Source organism: Melospiza georgiana, chromosome 3, assembly GCF_028018845.1.
Source record: "Melospiza georgiana isolate bMelGeo1 chromosome 3, bMelGeo1.pri, whole genome shotgun sequence".
NCBI lineage: Eukaryota > Metazoa > Chordata > Aves > Passeriformes > Passerellidae > Melospiza > Melospiza georgiana.
In genome coordinates this window covers 42,207,337-42,230,583 of record NC_080432.1, presented here as the reverse complement: position 1 = coordinate 42,230,583, position 23,247 = coordinate 42,207,337, and the positions used below count along the sequence as shown (strand labels likewise).

The window sequence follows — 23,247 nt, the reverse complement described above, 5'->3', positions numbered from 1 at the left end:
GTCCCTTCCTCCAGGAAGACATTCTGCTGTGTAAATTAGGGCCATAACTAACCTGGTTCAGTGCTGAAGCAAGCGCCTTTCTTCTGACAAGACATGAATCAAGGGATTCTTTCCCCCCAGTGGAAGGAGCCTCTCTCCTTCATTCCTAATAAGGGCAATGCTGAGGTGGTTTAAAAGGCTCTTTTCTCTTAGAGGGGTTTGATCTGTGATAATCTCCTATAATCTGGATACTAGGAGCAAACTGAGTATTAGGTCTGGATCGTAAATCCACTCTCAGCCTTTTAAAAAATAATTTATTTATTTCAAAACTCATTTGAATCCATTACCTTCCTTTTCCCTTCCATAAAGGACATTAAGAAAATGTCTTTCAAATTTGATTACCTAATATTAGTTAATCCCACTTCTGGTAATTGCATTTCTCCTTCAGGAATTTCACAACCCTTTTAGAAATTGTACAGTCTTGGATTGCAAACTACATGTTATAACTCCACATCAGCTTCTCAGCTCATTTTCTTGCTCTGAATATAGATGCAGCACAGTTCAGGAAACATTATAATTTCCATTTTAACTCACTGTTAAAGCTCTTAGAGTTATATTTTCTAGATAAATCATCCAATGAATTTTGTTTTGTTTCTGTTGTGTTTTCATAGCAAACCTTAGTCTCATTTTCAGATATTTTTGCAAAAGGAGGTTTTATTCTAGGATTTGTGATTATATTGCTAATTTCAGCTGTTACATTCCCAATACAGCTATTTGTGGTAAAACTAATGTTATTACTTCTAGCCCCTTTCTGTACCAGAACAATTTTGTCTATGGCCAAGTGATGAAGAGGACAAGACAAACAGCAAATAATGAGTGGAGAATACTTGTACTCATGTGAGAGTACTGTACCCTAATACAGGCAGTGGTAGAAAGACCATTCCTCCTGCAGTCATGTGCATGAAAAGTAACTGACAAAGATATTTAAGAGTTGAAGACAACGTGTAGTGAGCAAACCACACCAACACCACACACATTTTGAATCTGTCTGGGTTGTCACCAACGGAGGTAGTAAAGAGAGCATCATTCCTTCATCAGCTGCTTTGTATCAGGTGAAAAATAACAAGGGACAAAACACTCAAGGGAAATTATTATCACTGTGGGAAAATATCCCCCTGGTCTTTCGGGAAAGACTGCTGACACAGAAGAATTTAGATGTACCTCTGTTCAGAATATTTGGGGTTGAAGTTTTGAGCAGAAAGCATATGTGTATAATTCTGTCAATAGTTATTTCATATTTAGCTCTTCTTTTCCCACTCTGGTTTAAATTTAAGGGTATAAATTCTTGAATGACTGGATATTTATTTTGGTGGATTTTGAAAAACATATAGTATCTGTATGGGATTTCATTCTGAACAACAGCGTTGCCCATCTATATATACCACAAATAATATGGGTAATGGGAACATGCCTCACTGCATTCTACATTTATGGGAATGAAGTTATATAACTACATAAAATAAATATTTACAGCAATTAGCTTACTAAACATATAGAGCAGACACTCAAAAAATATTCAGGAGAGGATAAGGCACTTGAAGGGTAGGAGATCCTCTCTTCACTAAAATGAAATCCAGGTCACCTGTCCAGGAGATTAATTCCGAAGCTGCTCACCTGGTATCATCCATATTAATGCCAGATGCAATTTAAACATGGTGACATTAATAGCAAATCTAAAATATCTGACATAGTAATATATTTTAGCTCTTTGAAGACTGGCTCACCAGTTTGATATTCTTAAATGTCTATGCTTTACATCCTGCTGAAATCATGATAAACTTAGGGGCTCTGTTTAGTCTGTATTTATGGTCAATTTTTTGCTCTATGAATTCTTCTGGAGAAATCTCACTGAAATGGCCACCCCCAAATTATTACTTAGGAGTGAAAATATAGCAATGTCCCCAGTATTGATCTGAGTTCATGAACCCATTGAGACAACACTAAAAGATGATAGCACATCTCCAGAAATTTGAGTCCTCGGTTTGTGGCTGATGAAGAATCTCAGTATATTTGGTTGGCTTGTTACAGTGAATAATTCAAACAACTGTAATTGTAATCATCAATTACAATTACAGTTGTAATTGCAAGTCAGTGCAGTCAGCAGCAAAGTTGCAGCAGAGTAACTGACAATGCAGCATGGCCAGAAATCACATCAGCCATGTTCATTCTCCTGTTGTGTGCAGCTACTTCATGGCACTGACTGGGCTGGTGTGTACAGCAGATGAAAAACAGCCTCTTGGATGAAATAAAATGATAAATCAGTAAAGAAAGGAAACAGAGAAGGAATGAAATCTCATTGGGGGATGGGAAAGGGGGCTGGAGGGCTAGGAGAGAAGGTGATGAGTCCTCGAAGACCAAGCTAGAGATGTAAGTTCCTTCCACTTCAAATAAACTCAAATTCTTACAGGCTGATCTAAATAGCAGAAGTGGGGTTCCCCTTCTGGACTGACTTTCTGCAGGGTTCTGTAACCAAAATTCCCCAAGGGAGGGAAATGTTCCTGAATCTTATTCAGATGTGCTCAGTGGTCTTTGTAGGGGAAATACAACCTGGGTGGCTTCATCCCCCAGATTCTGGTGGCCCAGACCAGCAGTGATGCTCTGATTTGGGCACCCAGCAGGTACAGAAAACTGCAGCCCAGAAGTTGCTGCCAAACATGTATTGCTCTCATCTGCATTCATGACTTCTAACCAGTGCTACCCATTAGTCAACACTCAGAGTTTCACAGGCAGCTACATTTTAATCATTTGGGTCTGTGCAGTCATTTTGGATGTGCTTGTGCAGCAGCCCAACCATACAGCAAGCAGAGGCTCTCTGGCAGCTGTTAAAAGCATTTGTACTAATGGCCTCAGGCCTGTTTGCATTTTCATGCACCTGCTGAGCTTGGAATTGGCCTCACAACCTGATTTTAAAGGTCCACAATCCCGCTGGGGTTTCTTCAGTAGAAAGCCATAATTTATGGCCTTCTATTAAACAAGAAAAAAAAAAAAGACATCATCTCCTACTGCCCCAAAATTCAGGAACACCAGTTTCTTAGGATCAAATTGGTACTATATTGAGTGTTTCATATCTGATTTCTAGATATTATTACACAACCTGGTAGCATGCAATGATCTCTTAGAAAATGAATCTTTTTTTCTACAGAGGTTTTTTATTATATGCACATTCAGAGGTATATTTGAAAACAAGAACAAATATCTGGTCTTTTTTTCTCAAATCTAGGTAAGGAAGTCACTGTTTGAGGTGCTGGAGTTATGTTTGTTTGTTTGTTTTTCAGGTTTTTTGCATTATGACCCAAAGTTTCATATTTTATGAAGTTGCTATGTGTTTTAATGTTGTTGCTGTTTCTGTTGCCAAGAACTTTGGTCTGCATTTAGTGACAGTGAAGCACACAGAAGGTGCACTGTATCCTACTTGTAAAAGAGTAATATTCTCATCATCTCTGCAAATACTCGCCTGTCCATTTCCAAGTCCCTCAGGCAACCCAGTTGCAGAGGATAAGAACTATCTTGTTTTAAAGTCAAGCTTGAGAGACTCAAAGGCAGGAACTCTAAAAGAAGAGGAAGTATTCCTCTTTTTTTCTTTTCATCTGGAAAACTATTCCAGAACTTTTTTCTTTTTTGTCCTAGTTTTAATTCTGCTGTGCTTTATTTTTCAGGTTGTGAATTTTGGAAGGAATTCTTTGCTTCTTTATGGAGAAGGGGATAAGGATGTGCAGCCCATCAGGCTTTGGGACAGAGTTCTCCGAAGTTTTCCTAACGGTACTTTCTCTGAAATAACTAGTGTCATATCACAGGATACTAGGATAGAATGATTTATTAGGCATGGAATAGCTGTATCTACCCTGTTCCAACATCTCCATGCCTCATGTCTCAGCTGTGACCTGTGCAGTGATCCTCTTTGGATTCTGCTTCAGCAGTCTTTGTGCATGACTGTTCCATGAGTGATAGCATGCAACTCCCTGCTGCAGCAACACTTGGATCTCATCCGTCTGATGAGCACCATTTTTCTGTCTATGGCACATCACATTTATGAGCCTAATTACTTGAATTTTCCCTTCTCTGACTCATGTACAAAAGAAGGAAGATTAACACATCCACTCTTTGGATTTTACTTTAAGTCTCATCAAGACTCAGGGAATAAAGATGGCATTTCATGATGCCTGTGCCTTCTCAGATCGTGCATTTCATGCCTGTGAACCAACAGCACTGTCAAAGAGGAACAGCTTCCCTGAAACAACAGTCTTTTCTTCCTGTTCAGACACCTGTCTTGTGATTTGACACATAAATGGTATAGGTGGTGTTTAACAGCCCAGCATTAAACTAGTCTGCATTATTCATTGAAGAGAAGAGGATAGGAGTATTGATACTTTTAAAATAGACTAGTCCCACAGAAGGAACTTAAAACGTGTCATCTAAGCTATCCATTCAATTTCTCATTGCATGAAAAATATTATGGGCCAACTTTTGCTATAAGTTGATGCCCATCTCTGTAAATGTACAGGTAATCAATGGAGCATTTTCCTCTCCTGTTTGCAAACTAAGATTTGTGGATTTAAAAGTTATTTTCTTCTTGTACAGGCCATTGATTTTCAGTGTTTCTCTTTCCCACCAGTGTTTCTCTTTCCCTAGCCTTGTGTCTGGGTGCCTCATTTGACTGAGTATAACATGTGATGCTGCCCTACCCCAAGAAGCAAGGTAGCTAGCTAAAGCACAACGTCCTCAGTGAATGCAGAACAGTAGCTCCCCATGGCAGAACACAAGTCCTCATTGACAGGAGACTTATCTGCATCATTTGATGGGAGCATCAGCTGAATAAATGCCCTAACAGAGGAGCTGAGACTTCACTGTGGTCGTAGGAAATGAATGACCCCTTTCACCACCAATTAACTTTATTTGAAGCGCAGATGTCTCCCAGCTGGAATGAGATGCAGCTTATCAAATAATCTGCTTCTTATAAATAAGAGGTTTCTGCTCTCTCTCTCTCCCTTTCTTCCACTAGTGTTTAATGAAAAATGTAAATGTTCATTTGTCGCCAAGCTAGGAAACCTGTACGTCATAAACCATGCAGATAAAGAGTGCAACATGTACACATGTGCATGGGGATATATATGCTTGAATACAAATGCCTGCACTTGCTGATATATCTGTATCTGGATGTGTATTTATATCTGTGACATTTGCCATCTGTTGGAAGTGTAATACTGGGAATAAGCATCTGGCACTGTTTCATGTAGTAGGGCCTTCTGACAGCTGATGCTAAGGAATGCTGTACCTCTGGGGATTAAGGAGTGGTTAATTAGGACAAGGAAAACATACTGCAGAACATAAAATTCCTATACTGAAAGCAAGAGTTTCAAGGCATTCTGATTTGGTTTTCATCTGGCCCACAGCCTAAAACCAACCCTAATTTAATGTTTTCAGAGGGATTTCATAATCATGTTTAGGGGAATTTAAAGGTGAAATATGCAAGATGTTAATAAAGGTTCTTGATAATTCCACATGCAGAACTGCTCACTTACAAACACTGAACACAGAGAGTCACTGAGAAAAAGTTCCAGAGAAATGGGCTGCAAGGGGTAGAAGGGGGTACTGTGAGCACCATATGGGGTACTGTGGGTTACCCACGGGCTAATGGGCGCAAAATATTGTAAGCAGATGTGACATTCAAGCTGTTCAAAGACTAAAATATTTTCTTAGCTATCAGGTACAATTATTCATTGTTCTCTGGATAAGAATGCTTAAATTTGCTGTATTAAGTTGCTGCATTTATTGCTCTCATTCAGAAACCTCCAAGGATTGTGTTTTGTTATGTGTCTTTGCAACCTTTTTCTGGGTGAAGAGTGAGAAATGAAACAAGCAGGCATTTGGAATATTATTTTCTTCTCTTGCCAGAGCAGATCAGTCCCATGATTTGAAATACAAACAAGGTTAGCAAAGTAAAATCTGCCACCTTTTCAATCTCACATCATGTTGGGCAGAGACACCTCTCATTTCTTTGTTATGCATTGCTTTACAAGTGAATTAATCCCAATTATAACCTTGTAAAGAGTGTAGTTTGGAGACATCAAATGGGTTATCTTCCTCAAAAAAAAGTGGGAAAGTTTGCTGTTCTCTACAGCTGGCAAACTCAGAAATAACATTTGAAACCAGAAATATATTCCAGTTCATGTAATCTGTAAGGATATAAATGTAAGGAAATAGTCTGGTCTGCTTTGCTATGCATATGTACATACATAGGCATACACACACTTTTATTTTCATTTCATACAACCATTTGGTTCTTAGCAGACAACAAATGAAACCCACATAATCACTATTTTCAGAAATTTTCATTTTGTCATCTTGCTTAATATTCTCCAGGATGATAGGATGATGTTTTGGGGATTTGGGTTGGATTTTTAGCAGGTTTGTGTAATTTAAGAGTAGAATCATATCTTCTTCTTTCAAGCCAATGACATACATTTTTAGGAAAAAAGCAAGTTCCACTATTATAAAACACCTCAAAAAATGAACTTACAGGAGTTTCATATGCATATGCAGATGTCTTTAATTATTCCCATAGACCTCACTTTAAACTCTTTAGCCCCCCTAATATCTCAGACTTGTCTTTTCTGAAGGCTCCTGTTGATCTCTGCTGCTTTCCTTACTATCTGCACTACCTGGCCTTTGCCCCTAAAACATGGTTGGTGCAGCTGCACATCAGACCATCCCATATTTACTTGAGAGACATCATATAAACATCTCAGTGTAGAAGTTCTCTCTTCGTCTCTCTTCTGAGATAAGAGGGCTAGGCCATCAAAGCTATCTCAGCTCCTCAATGATAAGTGAAAATATTTATTGCACCAAGCGGGTGGGCATCTATGAATCATTTCAGGAAGCACAGATGTGCAGTTGTGCTCAAAAGTGATGCAAAAAAGAATCCCTACTATGGTATTATGGCAGTACAACAGAAGAATAATCCAACCCAGAGGTGCTGAGTGAGGTACACACAGGAAAACAGAGCCAAGGTAGAGATTGGTCAGATGGTGTGTGGAGGACCCTGGGGCCTTAATTGCACCTTAGCAATTAGGGCATGGATTCAGAATGTAGCCCAAACTACAGAGCTGTCTTCAGCAGCTCTCAGAGGGGGGCAGAGGAAGCCACAGGATAATTCCAAAGGCTTGCTTTGTTGATAGCGGCAGTAGGGCAGTGGCTGGTAGCACCTGAAGGATGACCACCACCCATAAGTAGCTCCAACCCTTTCTGAGGCCTGGCCACTTGCTGACTCAATGTGAGGCCTCTGCCTCATCTCTGAGTCCCTGAATCCTCCTCCTCCCAAGTACTGTCAGCACAAAAGGTAGTTACCCAGCACCTGTTTAATTTTGCTAAGTATTTGCAAATCAGCTGGTGTGGATTGAGCCTCATTCATTAATGCTAAATGAATTAATATTATGATTAACCATAATAAATGCAGCTGCTAGAGTGTGGAATGTATTACCTTGGTTCTTTGGCAACTATCCATTATTTTAAAACGGCATCTGTTGGCTTACTTCTTTTAATTTTATATGAGAATGTGAAAGAGTATCCTTTTTTAAGTATGTGATATATTTTGAAAATTCATGGCTGCATATGTTACTAATATTTAAAATGAACTCAATGTCTAAATTAAAAACAACCCAGATGTCATGTTCAGAGCGAAGTAGCAACATAATAAAAAAATCCAAGTGCACGACAGTGGAACAAGGAAAAAAAAATTACTAACTCACTACAAGAACTCCTTTAAGAGTTTTCAGTGCAACATAAATGCAACATGTCATTAATGGCTAATATGAACTGCCATCTGGACAGTTGGATTATGTAGATTCTGGCACTGGAGGTGTCATTCATCTCAGAAAGTGTGAGAAAAACAGAGAGTTTGAAAAATGTTCCGAACAAAGTTTGACTGGATCTCTCTTGAATCTATTAATGCTGTTGGTGAGAAAAAGTTGGAGCAAAAACCTACAGAAAGTTGGGTCCTAAATCTAAAAATGCTAGCTCTTCGGTCTGCAGATTTTAGATCAGTGTTTAGAGTACTCTAGTAATATAGACTTGTACAAATGTAACAACAGGAAAAGAGGTGAAATGCCTTTTACAAAATCTTTTTCATGCATTCCAAAAAGGTATGTATTTCTTGATTCCTGCTTTATACCTAAAATTCTCAAGTCCAAGACTGAAGTTTGTGGTAAAGAAAAAGCAAATGTCTAAATTTTAAAGACAATTAAAAAATAATTACTTCTTAGGTTTCAAAGCAACCCACAGAATAACAAATAAATGAAAAGCAGGGCCTTTTTTTTTTCCCAAGGATGTTTTTTTACTGTACATTTTGTAGCAAAAGAAAAAAAAAAAGAGAAAGAAAATAAAGGAAAAAATATTCTGATCACAGGGATGTCGTTATCTAAAACTCCAAGTAGGAAACATGACGAATACGAGATCAAGTACACAGCCATGTCACAATATATCTCTGAACTTTTAAAAAAAAATATACATAGAGTTTTTTCATGTATTATTTTCTCTGTGCCTTGCATACTTTCTCCACCTCTTTTACAAAATCATAGTTACAATGTGCAATTTCAGAATGGTTCCCAACAGCTGATCAAACAAATAAATAAATAAATGACAGGACAGTTGCAGTAGCCAGCAGAATGCTTGAAATCACAGTAAAATTGGTAAAGAAAATAAATTCTGCTGGATGGGCCATGTGTATTTCTACAACCACAGCAATGCTCACCAAAAACCAGTCTGAGACTCTGTTTACAAACCCTGAAGAGCTCCTGTTACAAGTGTCTTCCTGAGGATGAGAGACAGGGGAGTAGCAGTGCACCAGACTGCGGAAGGGCTTTATGTAATGCAGGGGAGACATGGCTCACCCGCTCCTCAGTGATACTCAAATTTTACTCAGCTTCTGTGGCTAATTTGGAACATAACCAATCACCTGAAATACACAAAAACTTAATTTTCCTGATGTTACTGATACAGTAAAGACATGTCATGGTGACCGCACAGACAAGGAGCTTTTGTCACAGCAGGGTGCAAGTCTCTCCTTTTAGTGGAGTGAGAGCATGACCCCTACCAGAAGCCACTGCTATCCATAACGTGGAGAGGTCCCAGGAGCTACTTTTGTTTTCCTTTTCTTTATCCTTTATTAGGATATCCTGATAACTATTTTCCCTATCTTTTATAGCAACATCCCTACAGATATCAATATCTGCTGCAATCTGCCTTGAGCATTGACAAGAAGAGATTATGAAGGAGATGGAAAAAAGAGGATGATTTTTTTTAATTTATCCCTAGATTTAATTTTTCCTAGGACAAAAAGGGATGGTATTAGAAGTGAGTTATACAGTACATCAGATATTTGACCTTTGTACATATCCTCCTTTATGGGGAGGATCTGGGGAATTTGATGAGGCTGAAAACAAAACCAAAATATGCATGGAAACATACCTTGTCTTGTGGGAAAAAAGCAACTCAAAAGCAGTAACAAATCAAAACAGAAGAGAAATAATTAAATACCAAACAAAAGTCCATTCAACAACAAATATTGTTTGCCCATATGTCACAGTTTCACAGTTAAGACCATGAGATTATGCTAAACAATTTACTCTGATCTTCCCCTGTGGGTGCCCTGCCTGCACTTTTGAGAAAATTCCTTGGAATGACAACCAGATATATCCTAGCACCAGTCATATCCACAGAAGTGTATTTCTGTGGTTAAGGAAAAAAAAAAAAAAAAGAGGTGCCATTATAAAAACCACCAAAAACAAAACCAAAGAAAGAAAGTAAAAAGAAACCCTGTAAAATTAAATTTCTGTTGTTAAACCCCTTTTCATCCTCCTTGTTTAATCTTGGGTGAAGGTTCACCAGGAGTCTGAGTAACTTTTGGAAAGCAATGCTAAATACAACTAGCAAATTCCTTGAAACATTCACGCATGGTTTAGTAGGGGCCAGACAGGAATGGTACCATATGTGCCTATTCACATTTCATGATCCTCCTTTTCCTTTACTATTCCTGTAACTTGCTTGCCTATCTTTTTGGCCAGTAGAACAGAAAATGTTTCCTCCCCTCTCTTTCCAATTGCACGGCCCTGAAGCAAACCACACTTATAACACATGAGGGGAGAAGAGAAGGGGGGAGACACTGATATTTACACCGTGCTTTCCATCACCCACTCTGAGCTCCCGAAAGTCCCTTTGGCCCCTGTTAGGTCATTGTCATCATACTGCAACAGCATGCCGTTGACCGAGAGGCTCCTCTTTGTCCAAATGTTTGTTATCTTTTTTGGGTAGGTGCAACACTGGGATGTGGCAAAGTCCCCCATGTCAAAAGAATGGCTACGTTTAGTTTTGCCCTCCAGAGGCAACATGAGGAAGCTGCGGAACTTGGACTCTGATTGGCCCAGCAGTGGCTCTTTGTCCGAGTGGTGGGCCACTGTGGAAGTTCTGGAGTCTGTCACTTCCTCCTTTTTCTGACACTTCAGTTCCAGGGAGGCAAAAGCTCCCATTAGCCGGTCAATATTGTGTTTTGACCGGGAAGGAGGCCTCCATTTACTGGACAATGTGCCCTGTTCACTTTGGAGGCTGTAGTTGTCACAGTCACGGCTATTTGCGGAGCTGGAGGAAGAGGAGATGCTGCTCCGCGCAGACTGGCAGTTAAACTCCATAAGTTCATTTCTCACCACCACTTTGGGATTGACTTGGGGCAAGACACCGTTCTGAACTGGTTGTGCTCCATTTGTCTGTGAGTAGACGTTGCTGACATTAGACATCTTGCCCTGGGAATTGTTGCAGACCTTATAGCGGACCATGAGAATTACAATGAACACCAACAGGGTGGCCACAATGATGCCTCCAATGATCAGAATCATGGTCCCACCCAGGAACTGGCTGTGCATCGACTGGCACTGAGGGTAGTCTTCTTTGGTGAAGAACTGGGCACATCCCACAATATTGGTGGCAGTAAGGGTTGTGGCCGTGTCATCCCACATTGCCAGGACGCAGAGGTCATAGCCTGTTCCAGAAACAAGGTTGGTTACAACAAAGGCCTTGTTTGTAGCTGGTATCATCCTTGAAAAGAAAAAAATTTAAAAAAAAAGAAAGAAAAAGAAAAAAGAATTGGTTAGTCTTGGAACAAAGGTAAAAGAAAGAACGGAGATTAGAACAACGTGATATTAACTGCTCCGAATACTGGCAGAGAGGAGCCATAAATTCAGAGCCATAAAATTCAAACAATCATTCCAGCTCCCCAGCTCCTGAGGATTCAACATCTCAACATTCAGTAACACGCAAGTTTTGAAGGCCAGCTCTCAGCTGTGCAATAAAAGGAATAAGAAAAAGCAAACTGAACTAAACTGGGGATTCTTTTCCTCCTCACTTGCATCTGTCATAATCTGAAATATATTCAAACTTGAACAAATAACTCAGAATAAAATCATACAAAGAGCAGCTCTTTATGAGTATGTAAATGACCCTTGTGCTTGCTGAGACTCAGCGTGGCAGTTGTCACATCCCTTCACAGGTGCCTGAACATTTACTGTCTCACATCGGCAGGTTACTTACCTTGTGAAGGCAAAGGTCTACATTCAGTTTTCTCATTGACTGAGAATGAAAGGCAGGCAACCATTTCTCTCTTTTTCTCCACTCTCCCACTTACTTTCCTCATCCTCCTACTCCCCACTGTGGGAAATATCTCCTAAAAATGCAGCTACCATCATCATCTTTGCCAGAGATTTATCACTGCAACCACCTTCCCCTGTGTGAGTGAGAAAGGAACGCTGGCATTGGCAGTATGGGCTGTGGAAGTGTGAGGAGAGGTAGGAAGATATAGGTGTGGAAATAAGAAGGTTTCTTTAAAATAAAAAAAAATCTACTCATGTATAAATCCATTTCCAAAAACCAAATAGCTGGGCCAAAGCTGTGCTCCAAGTTGGAACATTTATGGAAGTTGTTCTTTGCTGCCACAACACTTAAGCAATCATTTGAACTCATGCAATATTAGAGCATCACTAGCATTCAAAATTAGCAGATGGGAATGAACGTGGTCTACCCCCATTTCAAACCAGTGAAAATTGTAGCACATTAGTGGAACAGAGTGGAGAATCCCAGATTTAGTGCCTGGTGGGCAGTCAAGAATAACACCAGAGAGATAACCCATGCATCTTTTGCATTACTGCCACATTACAGGCTTGGGTGAGAGAAAAAAGCCGAAATTAAACCAGCCCATTATAACTTACACCTGCAGGTTTTTTGCATCAGCAACAAGGGAGCCCATACAGGCACTCAGAGCACACAGTGAGCTGGTGTGACTGTTTGGGAGGGTAAGGCTTGGGCACAGGACCAAGGCAGACTCACTGCAGGAGAGCCAGGCTTCCTTAGGCTCAAATCATGGCCAGAGCCAGCACAAACTGCTGCTTTCAGAGCCCCTTCTGTGCAGTGGGAGGGCACAGAGAAGCACAGAGAAGCAGCAATGTCAAGGCACTGCAAAGATGATTTTCTGATCATCTTTGCATTTATGCATTCACGCCACTTACTCAACCCTTCAGTCTGGCCACAGGCGAGGATGTGGCTCCTTTTTAAAAAGCAAACAAGCACAGAAAAAAAAAATTCTGTAAGGAAAAGAAATATCGATGAGAGACACTTGGAATATAAACATCATCTGGCAGGTTTACTCAATGTTGTATTTGAAATTCTAGGCAAATTTATCATCCTAATGTAGCTGTTTGACGCAGATACAGATGAGCTATTCAGAATGAGCTGAGAGGTCATAAAGCAGCCCTCATGAAACACTCCAGATACTGTTGCTAAAATAGTTTCCAAAAGTTGAAATATTTGGTCTCAAGCTATTTCTAATTGTTCTGCTCTCCCTGTGGCTCTGTGAATAGAACACCTCTGCTCATAGCAAACTGCACTTTTTTGAATTGTTCAAGTATATATGCACAAACCAAGGATGATATATGGAATAACAGAATGCTACTGATCATAAAACATTTGATTTTAAACCCTTGATTAGTTTCACCAAATGCTTCCTATTTCCTCCTGTAGTGCTATACTCCACTTTTCACCACCAATCCCAGACCAAAACTTAAAAAAATTCTGCAGTTGTGAAGTCATTAAGAAGCCATTTCACTGTAAAACCTTATTGCAAACAAGTTGCACTGTTAGCAGAAAGAGTAGTCAGCCCCACAAACTGGGTCTTGTACTTGGGTCATAACCCTTGGAAAAACAGGACTATAACACCACCTGTTAGAGTGGCTCCTTTGGCTTTACACTGGTGAAACACAGAGACAAAAGATTTCCACTGTCTCCGAGCAAGCAGCAAACACCTGGGTCTACCCACTTTACAGCTTTGCACGTGTCTGGTGGGTGATCTTTGCATATAGGCTTTCTCACAACCCTTCAGTCTGGCCTCAGGTAAGGATGTGGCTCTTTTTGAAAAGCAAACAAACATATAAAAATAGAAATACAGTTGTTCAGCCTCACACACTTATGCCCAATTTCAGTGAACATTGATAGCCCAAATAATTTACAACTTGCTTTCTTCAAACACACAAGCTTCCAAGGAAGTGAAACTGCCTAGAATATTTCAAGGACTGGCAGGTGGTGAATAGTGGCAAGAAGTGTGTAGCCATTCCATTTCTGAATGCACAGAATTGAGGCCATAACTAGTCCTAAAACTTGGACAGGTTAACTGTGTTGAAATGTGTTATAATAAAAACCTCGTCTTAGAAACGAGGATCATTTCTAAATTCAATGAATCCTGGAAGAAACAGAATCATTTCTAAATTCAATGAATTCTGGAAGTAACATCTGTGACAACAGTGGGACTAATAATGTGTTTTAAAAGATTACAGTTGTAGTCCCAACTAAGGAAAAAGCAATCAAGTCTCCATATACATCTAAATAAAGAATTTTGTCTGTTTCTGCAAATAAACCTTAAATACTCTTGTAAAATATTCAAATTATTCTGCTAAGGAACAGCTAAGCATAGCAATAAGCAACAATTTCAGTAGTACTAGGAGTTAAGTAATTCATTTCAGACTTAGTTTTCTATCTTACAGGGAAGGCAATCTTGTTCTCTTAAACGTGCCAGATTTTAAGAGTACTTTGGCATGGCTCCGTGCTTTGGGCTACCCTACCCAAACATGCTGCCAGTCAGATATGATGGATGACATCTCCTAACGCTCCCCACATCTCATATCGATGCAGTCACATTTTCATTTTGGAATGTGATGACTCTTTCTTTGATTGTCCCCAACACAGGTAGCTGCAAGATGCCACTTCAGGCTTTGCTTTGCTGCCTCAGAGGCGGTATCTCTCCATGGCTGCTCCATACATGCAGTGCCATTAATCACGGACCACTGTGCCCTTAACTCTGGGACTCAACAGCACAGAGCTGCTGTAAACCTGAGAGAGGCCAACAAAACTGGGTCTAGGCAGAGATCTTGCAAGGCTTTGTTCAGCCCACTCATCACATAAACACAGAAAGGTGGTTTCAGATAGCAAGGATCTGGCGCATTAGAGATCAAAAATAGCTTTTTAAAGCTGTTAGCTTTTGGAACTCAGAAGATCCTGGTGTTCACCTGGGAGCCCTCAGCAAACATACTTAACAGCTGTGGTATCTTGAAGCAACAAGCTTGATATTGTCCACCTGCTCTTCAGGGCATGGTGACCTTGCAGAGATGCCTCCCATCAAAACAGAGGAATAAAGATCTAAATTTGGTACTAGCTTTTCTTCAGAAAAAAAAAAATTAAAGTTGGCTAAGTGCAGGAGGAGATTAACTAATGAAAGACTTGCTTACAGATTACAGATTGTGAAAGGTTTTAATCTATCCAGTTTAAGGAGTCCTGGAGCAGTGAGGACTGGGAAAGCAAACTAACACACAAATATGTCAAGGGGGAAAGTGTAATTTTAGTTCCAGCTAGGTCAAGACACAATTTGAAAGTCTTATGGAAATTTCACTGTCCAGACACATAAGACACAATAATTTCTGCCTTTCTCATTTGGTTTATTCTCTTTGGAGTAGGAGAAGCAGGCAAATCTCTACATTCCTGCCAGGATTTTGTTATCTGATTTTTAATCTAGCTTCTGAATCCTATCTGAAGGTCGAAATATCCCAAAGAAAAGTATTCATATATTAACAAGGTTCTAACCTCTCTGAAAATCTTGCCTCTATAAGGAATGAAATGAGGATAGGGGTCTTACAACTGGCCCTCTTAATTTACAGGAAAAAGCCCTCTTCTCTCAATTTTTGGCACAATAGCTTTAGTTGCTGGAAGAGGAGGAGACTTCTGGCCAGGATTGGGGCATGGCATAAGTGTATGAAATAGAACAACAGTAGACAGATGCTCCTTGGAGAGTTAATGTGGGATGAAGAGCTATGAAGCCGTGAAGGTTTGCAGGGCTTTTTCAAACAATCCATTCCCTTCAATCCATGGAGACTTCTGTCTCATTTTGTGAAAGCACCAAAATGAGTCCATGAAACACTTTTTATAAAAAGGGAAGAAGAGTGCTAGAACTCTTATTTGAAGTCAATCTTATTTTGTATCACCACTAAACTGTCCTTGTTATGTCCTTGTGGACACAACATACAGAAAGCAAGCAATTTTGTAATTATTCACTTTGGTATGTGGTGATATTAAGAAAATTAGAAAATAAATTAGTTAGAAATGAAGGGGAGAAAGGTTTGCTGCAGATTTCTGTCATAATCCCAGATGCAAGTGAGCACTGAAGCTTGCAGAGAGTGAACTGTGCTCAGAATTTAGGATAACTGAGTTTTATTCTTCCTTTATCAGCTTCACTGATATCAGGCTCCACTTTATCAGTAACTCTCAGTTCCTGAGAAATCATTTTGCTGTACTCTAAGGCTGCTCATTTATAAAATGGGGATAATGCCAGTAATCTCCTTTCAAAAGAGGCCTGTAGTGTATCGAAGGAAATTAGTAGATATTGTGATTACACTGTAATATACAAATGGTTCTTTTCTTCTGTGTAGCACTGGGGATTAGCAGAACTGAACTGCTGGTTAACACTGTGGTTATGCAAAACAGACAAATTAGACAAAACCCAGATTAGGTTAATTGGCTAGGCAATTCTCTTCCTTTTCTCCATCAAAAGAGGGATATGATACCATCTAGTTTTAGTCTAAAACTGCTTTAATCACAGAACTTGCAGGGACCTGTCAAGGCAATTCCTTTGGGAAGGTACTTGCAACTTCCAAGACTCAGTTCTATAGTAACTAGACTATGTTGCTTTTCTCATTTTTCTTTTCTTTTCTTTTCTTTTCTTTTCTTTTCTTTTCTTTTCTTTTCTTTTCTTTTCTTTTCTTTTCTTTTCTTTTCTTTTCTTTTTCTTTTCTTTTCTTTTCTTTTCTTTTCTTTTCTTTTCTTTTCTTTTCTTTTCTTTTCTTTTCTTTTCTTTTCTTTTCTTTTCTTTTCTTTTCTTTTCTTTTCTTTTCTTTTCTTTTCTTTTCTTTTCTTTTCTTTTCTTTTCTTTTCTTTTCTTTTCTTTTCTTTTCTTTTCTTTCTCCTCTCCTCTCCTCTCCTCTCCTCTCCTCTCCTCTCCTCTCCTCTCCTCTCCTCTCCTCTCCTCTCCTCTCCTCTCCTCTCCTCTCCATTAGGAAAAGGTGAAAAAAAAAGTTAGAAAAGCTTAATTCCTTGGGTGTGAATTTTGTAGATGTAGACTGTGCACCAGTTATGGAGCAACTGCTAACCAATGGTGTCATTACTCGCTATAATTTGTGATGAGGAGAGGAAAAGAAAGAGAAAGAGGGGTGCAAGGGTGAAATAGCAGTTGTTTTGTAAAATTATACTCCAGTTAGTTAACACACTATCTTTTGTGTATAGTAAAGCCTTACTGTGAAAATATCAGTCTCACTGTGCACTGCTGAACTTCCTCTTAGATAAAGTTGCTTTCACTTAAGTGCAAAATATTACTCTCAGAACTAGAAATCAGTCCAAAAAAGATAAACACTGGAATCTGAAAAAATTTCATTTTTCAGGGAAAATTTAATGCCAAAAATCATCCTTTTTTTCATTAATAAGTTTGTCCCCTATTTTAAGATATTTGTCTGGTTTTTTTTTCCTTCAGTCCAGTTTCATATGTTTTTTCTGGAGGAAAATAAAAGAAAACATTGCAGGTAATTTGCTATTGAGTGTTGTAGAAGGGTCTGAGAGAGTCCTGCATTTCAGGTAGAGAGTCCCCCTGCAATCTCAGTTGGATAGAAGTAGGCTGGTAGAGAAAGGGGAGAGGGAAAATATCAGTGGGGGCATACTGGAGAAAGACTGACTGAAAATCATGTAAAAATGTGAAGATCTTTCAGCAAAGCCGAGACAATTTTAAAGATAGTGAAGTGAAAAGACCTCACATGGTGGACAGAGATTAAGAAATCAGGAGAAAAAGGCAGAAAAAGATCAGAGGAAGACTAGAAGGATCTAAACTGAAGTGAAAATGTCACACATGATGTATTGCCTGGGAGCAAGAGCAGGCAATTGACAAATTTGAGTTGCACACTTAGCATTCTTCTTGGCTGCCAACTTTTGTGATTTGCTTGAAAGTTTTATGGGATATACTGGTTTAATTTTCTTCCGTATTATTTTCCTGGAAAGCCCCAGTTTTTCTAGTGATGGAATGAAAATAGAGTCGAAAACGTTATTAAAAATTAAGTAAGCTAACAACAGAGATTAATTTCTGACCCTTTACATGTCAAAGGAAATCCTTGAATATGTGTCTTCAGATCATCCTAAGGCCTCAGGAATTAAAAAAAAAAATCTAGGTAAAAAGTACCAAGTATGTTTCTGTGTGAGATTGCTCTTTTGGCATCTGATTCAAGATTTTTTAATTTAGAATCTGGGAAAGACAGAGACCTATTGTGACCTGCATCTTGGAAAAATGACAGGTTTATTTCTGGTGTCCTGGGATAAGAGATGTTTGTTAGTATTAGCAACAGGGTATAATTCCTCTGTCAGTCATGTCAACATAAGGAAATGTCAGATAATACCAGGAGGTAGCCAGACATTTTCAGTAAACACTAAATCAACCCAGCATGAATAATTTCTTGCATTTTTATTTTATTAGTTTGGGGGGTTTTATGATATGCAATCATAAATTTTCCTTCAGACGGAACATTTATTATTAAACAAAAATCCCTTCTTGCTTTTCTGAAACTTATCTTCTCATCACTCATTCATCCAGCTGCCCTTCAGAGAATCTGTCTTGTCAAATAAAACACAAAGCACATATAATTTAATTATTATTTCCTAATTTGCTTAGGTTCTGTCCTGCTCTTTTGGAAAAGTGGGGTTGGAGGTGGGGAAGAGAAGGCAGAGACAAAAATAATTGATATGCCTGTCAGAAGATGGTGAGCCAGAGAGATACTGATATTAAATATACGCCTTGTGCTATAAGGGAAAATAAAAAAAAAAAAAAAAAAAGAAAAAAAAGCAAAACAACGCAACCTTAAAACAATTGGCTCAGAGAATATAAAAATTTTTGATAGGCTGCTGAATAATGTCCCCTGGGGGCACTTTGGAGTAATTTATCAAGTGACAGAGGAAAGCGTAGGCCTCTAGGGGACATTATTTCAGAAGGCTGAGGAAGGGGAGCCATAGTACAAGGTATTCTGCTCCCCTCCGTTGCCATTGCTCTCTTCCCTTTATAATTCTCAACAAAATTCTTGCAAACCACAGTCAGGCTCAATGGGTGAGTCACTTGGATGAAGATCACCAGAAACATCTTCTGATCCTTTGAATCAATGAAGGTGCTCAGTTCAGGTGTTCAGGTGCAAGCTGCTACTCCGGGACAATCTCATTTTGGTTCATGTTGTATGACAACACAAAATTAGACTTTCAGGGTCCCTGATCTGTGCTATAACTTCTTTCATGTGGATACCACAGAAGCAGAAATTGAGTGCCCTTAGCTTTCAATTTTATCTTTAGAGGGAAAGCAGATACACTCTAGGAAGCCTTGTCAGCACTAAAGATTAATCCAGTCACACCCAAGCTATTCAGCAGCACACAGAACACCTTTCACCTCATTATACTAACTGCCTCAGAAAAAAAATTCCTCACACTAATTCAAATCCAACTAAAACATATTTAAGCTCATTAGCAGAGTAATTGAAAGCCCACACAATATTTCTGAAAGTAAACGTGAAGCTGAAATATTTATGGAAACAATGCAGAGGCACACTAATGAATTCACTTAGTAGCCACACGTAAATGTAGAATTAGGAAGCTCTCATAATTCACAGCAATGTTTCAAAGAGTCAGACAGAATATTTCAGATTACTCAACAGTATGTAAAGTTAGCAACTGGCAGTGGAAGCAATATATTACAACCACCATGTTTCTAAAGATGGGGAAAGGTAAAAGTTTTCCATGAAAGGGGTGTTCAAGTCATTAAGCAGAATTTGGGACCTGGGACACACTTTTCCCAGGTTTTTATAGACAAATGGCTCATACACTAGGCTGAAGGGTCATGGTTATTCTCTCTGACTGAAGTAATTCTGAATTCTTTTTTGCAGTGTTGGACAGTTACCTCAGAAAAGGTCATCCTTCCACGCCAGCAGAGGTTACCAGAAGGGAGCAACATCAGAAGTAATGAGCACGTTTAGAAACTCAAATGAAATTAATTTGGAAAAGGGAATCTGCTATTTTCCTGGCAGAACAGCTGTCAGATTCAGCCATAAGCTGTCCTTTCTTAAGAGTTGCAAGTGGGATTTTCCACTTATTTCCAGGCAGTGAGATCTATGTAAATTATAATGAAGGGATCCTATAGTGCTTAACCCACCACCTTTTTCTGTGAGAGCTCATGTGAGCTGAGAGGAACAGGATCCTCAGTGGCTTACTAGCAATTTTGTCCCTGCTAGCAGCTCATAGCATTTATGCCAGGTTGAAATTCACATGTCCTGTAAAAACTTGGTGTCCTTCTACACAGGATAATTTTATGTCCAGAAGGTCATGCCAGAATGACAAAAACCCCAGGAAGTGCCTGACGTTATGTTTGCCCATTTTTTGTAATTGGCTGGCCAAAGCAAACTTCAACATGCTGCTTCAAGTTCTTCTGTCAAAAAAAATCTTTGTGCACTGGTAAGGGAAGTGTGGAGTCAGCCAACAGCTGACAAGACTATTCTAATATTCCTACTGAAATGAAATGAAATGAAATGAAATGAAATGAAATGAAATGAAATGGGCATCACCACCCATAGAAGCTGTGTATACACTGATTTACCAGTTTGTATAGAAGAGTGTCTCAGCATTAGTTTAAGGCACAATTTATGCATTATTTAAAAAGTTTAAACACATATCATTCAAGTGTTTCCCTGCCTCAGTGATTGAACTTGTGGATATTCTCAGGAGATAAGGAATGGTTATCTACGAGAATCTCAAGTATCTCTCTAATCATAATGATTGAAAAAAAATAATTTAATTCCCAGGGGAGAGAACGGGAGAACTGCCTTCACCAATTCTAGAAAATTAAACTAAAGGAATATTTACCAACTCACCAAAGACACTGACATAGTTCACCTATGTTTAGAGAATCTCTCTGCCAAACCCTTTACCAAATTAGCAAACATTGGAAATACTTTTTACTGTGTAAAAGGGATTTGTTTGCTTCTTGTAAACTGAGTAAACTTTTTAAAAAACATATAAGCAAAGTAATCATCAAGCTTCTAGATTCTGAGCTGGAAGAGAGAGGAAATATTTTGGAACAAAAATTTCCATGAAGCATACACAAGGTAAGAAAAAACAGAATTATTCAAGGTGACTTTTGCAGTAACATTCAGGATTTTTTTCCATATGTAGAATAAGAACAAGGGGTGCAAAAATCACTAATGGTCAGAAAATATCATCTCCTTAGTGAGAAAATAAGCAGAAATTAAAAAAAAAGAAAAAAGTAACATAGATATGTAATGAAGGCATTTCCTAAAGCAGAGGTGTGACATTTTGTCATTTTCTGGGTATTGCACATAAAGCAAAGGAAAAGGCAGGCTAGAAAGACTGGATAGCCTAGAAAGACATGGAGATGTTGAATTTTGGAATGCTCTACTAAAGGATAGAACACAGTTACATCCTTTCAGTTTGTGCGACCAAAATCAAACAAAATCAAACATTGCTCATCAGCCAGAGACACCCTGTTTCTTTCAAAGTTGAGCCTGGACTGAAATTGTACTGCATGAAGAGTGACAAATTCCTTACTGAAAAGGCAAGTAAAACCCACCCAGCAAGAAAATAAGTTTTAGTATATAATGACCTCAGGAGAAATAAAATGAGAAGTCAGTTATAGCTTCAAATAGTATCATAATTTAATTGTCAAGAAATATGTTTTATTGTTTAGCAATATGTTTCTCTGATAAAGGATCTTAGATAAGTGCCACAGATTTCTGGTACATGAATAAAATTTAACAAAAACTAGTGTACTATTTATTTACATTTTACCAACTCTCCACTATTAGGAGTCTAAAAGCAGACTGCCAGTAGCCTAGTAAATATCAGCAGTCCAGAATCCAGGCTATGCATCCCATTAGTGAACTCATTGGAAACAGGAAAGCTTGAGCAGTGTTATTTGGATTTTTCTCTCTTCCAAGTATCAGCTATATACTTTGCAAATATATATTTGGCTATCCTAAAATTAGTTCTCACTCACAGAAAATATGCAAAAGATTTTTAAGTACCAGAAAAGGAAAGAAATCCTACTCTTTAACAACGTTGCATATTAAATGAGTTCATAAATATAGGACTGCTCAAATTTTGCATCTCCCTTGTATTTAAGAGAAACCCAATTGTTCTCTTTAAGTCTGACGGTTTAACATTAAGAAGAGAGCAGAATTTCTTCTTAGGTTTCAACTTCACCAACTGATTAAAATTTTACCTGGCTCCTGAGATTTACCCACTTATGGCTTAAATTTCTGAATATGGTTTACATATGTACAAATACAACAAACGCTAGGTATGGTATCGAGGCTGTTGATACAGCCACATCCAGATTTGCTAGGTTCATTTTTCCTTTACCATGATTAATTGCTAGTCATCATTCCTGGAGGTTTTTGCAGGCATGGATATTTCATTGTTTACCAGGAGAACAGAAGCTTTTATTTGTTATAGGCATCCATGTGAGGTCATTACAGATAATGAAAAGCAACTTAGGAATAATTTTACTGAAAAACTATAAATTCTGTGGAATAACATGTAAGAGTACTGTTGAAAGAGAAATGAAAGAAGATTTTTCTTTATCTTTGCTCAAAAAACTTTCAAAGAGTAATAAAGGAAGAGACTGACAGATTGCTCTGCTTTGGAGAGCTTCAAGGGTAAAGACTGAAAAACTCAAAATTTTCATTCTGCAAAATCTTCTCTGAGCTTTTCTGCTGTAACTCAAGATAGCTTAAATAAGTAGAACATGCAAAAATTACCCTGAGAGATAAAAAGGAGAGTGGGATAAAATGCAAATCAAATGCACAATGTTACTAAATGCACAATTGTTTTTTTGTGTGCTTGAAGAATACAGAATCATTAGTCACCTCTACTATCAGACGAGGGAATTCTGTCCCCATCCTGTCAAAATGAGCACTAGTAGAAATTTTCCAAATGTTCGTTGATATTTAGGAGCAAAAAGGTTGAGCTGAACATTGATTCATTACACCAAGCAGCATCAAAACCTCAGTGTGATCCCTTCAGAAAGACTAAAAAGTCAAAAGTCAGACTGATTGCTGCAAAAGAAGCACAATAAATAATTTTTAAAAACACTACATAGAAATATAAAATTTCAGGCTTGTTTGGAGAGCACAGCCAGAACTGCATTCTAAGGTGTATTAGTTATAGGACTCTGCTTTCCCATACATATGTTGGTCATGAGTACTACCACTATAGTAATCAGCATTTGAATCAACTTTTCTGATACCCTAAAGAGGAAACTTGATCCTCTGTAACCACTGTATGGGCTGGGAGATTTCTTATATCAGCAGTGATTAAAGAAAACTATATTGCACTTGGAAAAGCATTTTCCCTTCTTTTGTCAATAAATGGCTACCTTAGAAGTACCAGAGTGCATCTCAGAGTGTATGAACATGAGAATAAGGAAATTTTACTCCCTTATGAAGTACTGCAAAGTTGTGCTTCATTAGCAGAACTGCTGATTTTGGCTTGTCTGCAGTGGGCTGGGTTAGAGGGAGTCCTAAACTTGTTTCTGTACCACTTGAT

At 38.6% G+C, this 23,247-nt stretch overlaps 1 protein-coding gene across 2 annotated transcripts in view; it reads right to left on the bottom strand.

Annotated features, from left to right (window-relative positions):
• Positions 1 to 6,281: 6,281 nt before the first annotated feature.
• Positions 6,282 to 23,247, bottom strand: part of LRFN2 (leucine rich repeat and fibronectin type III domain containing 2) — a 154,569-nt gene continuing 137,603 nt past the window's right edge. For both annotated transcript variants that reach the window (XM_058020764.1, XM_058020763.1), the window contains one exon: positions 6,282 to 11,121. In XM_058020764.1, coding sequence (XP_057876747.1) covers positions 10,203 to 11,121 — 919 coding nt within the window. In that variant the 3' untranslated portion in view covers positions 6,282 to 10,202. The remainder of the gene's footprint in view (positions 11,122 to 23,247) is intronic.